This window comes from Plectropomus leopardus, unplaced genomic scaffold, assembly GCF_008729295.1.
Source record: "Plectropomus leopardus isolate mb unplaced genomic scaffold, YSFRI_Pleo_2.0 unplaced_scaffold23972, whole genome shotgun sequence".
Taxonomy (NCBI): domain Eukaryota; kingdom Metazoa; phylum Chordata; class Actinopteri; order Perciformes; family Serranidae; genus Plectropomus; species Plectropomus leopardus.
Window position 1 is genome coordinate 1 of NW_024626016.1, and position 2,654 is coordinate 2,654.

General features: G+C 40.1%; 1 protein-coding gene across 1 annotated transcript; it reads left to right on the forward strand.

The window, feature by feature from the left end:
* Positions 1 to 961: 961 nt before the first annotated feature.
* On the forward strand, positions 962 to 2,225 carry LOC121966316 (PH domain leucine-rich repeat-containing protein phosphatase 2-like; the record flags this gene model as incomplete). Its single annotated transcript, XM_042516420.1, has 3 exons — positions 962 to 1,164; positions 1,325 to 1,385; positions 2,130 to 2,225. Coding segments are annotated over 3 exons (360 nt in total), but the record flags the coding sequence as incomplete, so codon positions are not given.
* Positions 2,226 to 2,654: the final 429 nt, after the last annotated feature.

Here is a 2,654-nt window from a genome sequence, read left to right on the forward strand (position 1 = left end):
TGACCTGTTAACACCGACCTCAGGAACAGCTGGGGGATAAGTGTCTTGCTCAAGGGGAGCTATTTGGTGGGTAATGAGTGAACGCGCTACTCATTGATTTTTCCTACCAGTCTGAGGATCAAACCAGCAACCACTGCTCCACCCACAGCCAGCTAATAATTCAACCTTGGGAGTTAAGTTGCGGTTTGGCAATGGCAGACTATATTTATAAGGGCAAGGTGCATCTGTGGTGGATTAGCGGGCTGGCAGCTCTCATAAAAGAGGAAGTGTTGTTTATTAACAGAATGGATGGGGTCAGGGAGAGCCTGGATCTCAGCAGAATTCTTTACTTTTTTCTGTCCACCTTGGTTTAAAAGGTAGAAGGCAAAACATGGGTAGACAAGTTTTACAGAAAAGTTAATTAATGTTTTCAATAAACAAAGGGAAAGACAATTGAGTAGCTACAGTTTATCTTGATGTTGATGTTAGATTATGTTAGATTTTCAATGAAACCTGAAGGATTGATATATGTCAACTGTCATTTCCACACTGAATGACCTAAAAGATTGCTGCTATACCTCTTAATATTTCACATGCTCATCAGAATAAAAGACTTAAGGAAAATACCATATTTTTTCTGTATTTTGGCCTAAGACAGAACTGCAGTCACATATTACGCAATCAAAAATTTAGGGGACACATTTGTACTACTATTATTCATTTCTATATTTCACAATAATTGTGACATTTTCTCAGTAACGTCTAGTAGTAGGACATTTCAGAGTTTCTTTACTGTATGGTTATATTACTGTGGGGTTCCCATCTTTGTCACCTTTTTCTTACCCCTGCTTATATATATATGACAGAAAATAAGGAAAAGTGTAATCACTAGCTGGCTATCTAACATTCATTCAAGACCTCCTCCTGTACTTAGCAGAATAACCACTGATATTTCATCTCTTGTGCTCCCTGTTAAATACAGGTTGAATGGGCTGCGCTTGGTGAAAAGCGAGAGTCTGGAGGCAGTGAGCCAGGTGACCCAGCTGGACTTAAGAGACAATTGCTTAGGCTCACTAGACCTGAGCTCCGTCTGCAACCTGGAGACTCTGCACTGCCAGCGCAACCAGCTGGGGACACTCACACTCAGCGGTTTCACACTGCGCATGCTTCATGCCAGCAGCAACCGTGAGTCAAACAGAGCGTCAACTAGCTGATGTTATTGCCTCACTGAATGTTTGTCTGTATGTTCAGGCCCATCTCCCAAGTGATGCACTCATCTTATGAACGCACACGTATAAACGGGCCAGATGTTTAGCTGCTGATTGCTGCTTTTTTCTGCCCGCAGGCCTTACAACAGTCAACATCTATCCCGTCCCTAACCAGCTGACACACATGGACCTATCGCAGTGAGTTCTGGCTGAGAATAAGAAGTTACTGTGGTCTCTGTATTCACAGATTTATTTTTTCAACAGAGGCTCTGATGTTTAAAAATAGTACCTTTATCTTAATACTCATTAATATAGTTGTGCACGGTGCTTCATGGAAGTGTAAATTAATTTGAAGATTGAACTGGATTATCGATACCCAACAAAAGCAAATACTCTGTGGAATCTATTCAGTGAAATGCATGCAGAAGGTAAAGATGCTAAATAAATGCAAAAAGGCCCTAAAAAGTAATCTTTAATGCTGAATTGACCTTTCCTGTTAGATACATGTCTACCTTTCAGGATGCATCAGTAAAAGATTTGAGAATTTAAAAAAAAAACCTCACACAGTGAAATATTTTACTCTACATACTGTATTTTTTGTGATACATGTTCATAACCTGCTGTCTGTAGGCCTGATTTGGTACAGTAAACTTGCAGTAAGTCAGGGGTTAAATAAGTCATCTTCTTTTTTCAAATAACCTGCCAGTTTTCTAGTCAACCTCCAGCACTGATTGTGGACGCTTGCTGAATGTATTTAAATGCAGATAGAGAAGGTTTTTATACTTAAATAACCCTAGAGCATATTATTTTGGCCTCCTGTTTGCCACAGTTACAAAACTGTTAACTCATCTGCAATATTAAAAGCAAAATGCCAACTCCGCTCAGTTTGTGTGTTTGTGTGTGTGTCTTTCTATGTGTGTGACTGTGTGTGTGTTGAGACAGGAACCTTTTGGAGTACCTTCCAGACTGGGTGTGTGACTGCAGAAAAATTGAGATGCTGGACGTCACGCACAACCTCCTGTCTGAGCTTCCTTCCAGGTTACTGACCTTATTCTGTCATTAATCCCGCACCTTTTCTGTTGAAACTTTACTTTTATGTTGCATAATTTGCATGTGTTCATCCTTGAGTAATAAACAGTTTGTGTCTAGAATTAGAAGATCAGGTGTCACATTATACATGGTCATGCTTTTTTACTGCTCACTCTGTTGCCAAACTGTTTTACATAATGTCCATCTTAGGCATTTGTTCTGGTCGTGGAACTGTGGAAAGAACAAGGCACAAATAACAGCTGGTATCATTCTCTTTATAAAAGACAGTATCCGTGTCTTTTGGTGGCAACTGTAAAATATTGCCTTCCTATAGTGCTTGGCTCTGAGTCCCCATCATTCACTGCCAGCCCTCGACTCTCTACACAGGCATTTGCATTTGAATGAGACGTCAGAAAAGCTTTTGCAAATGAGATAATA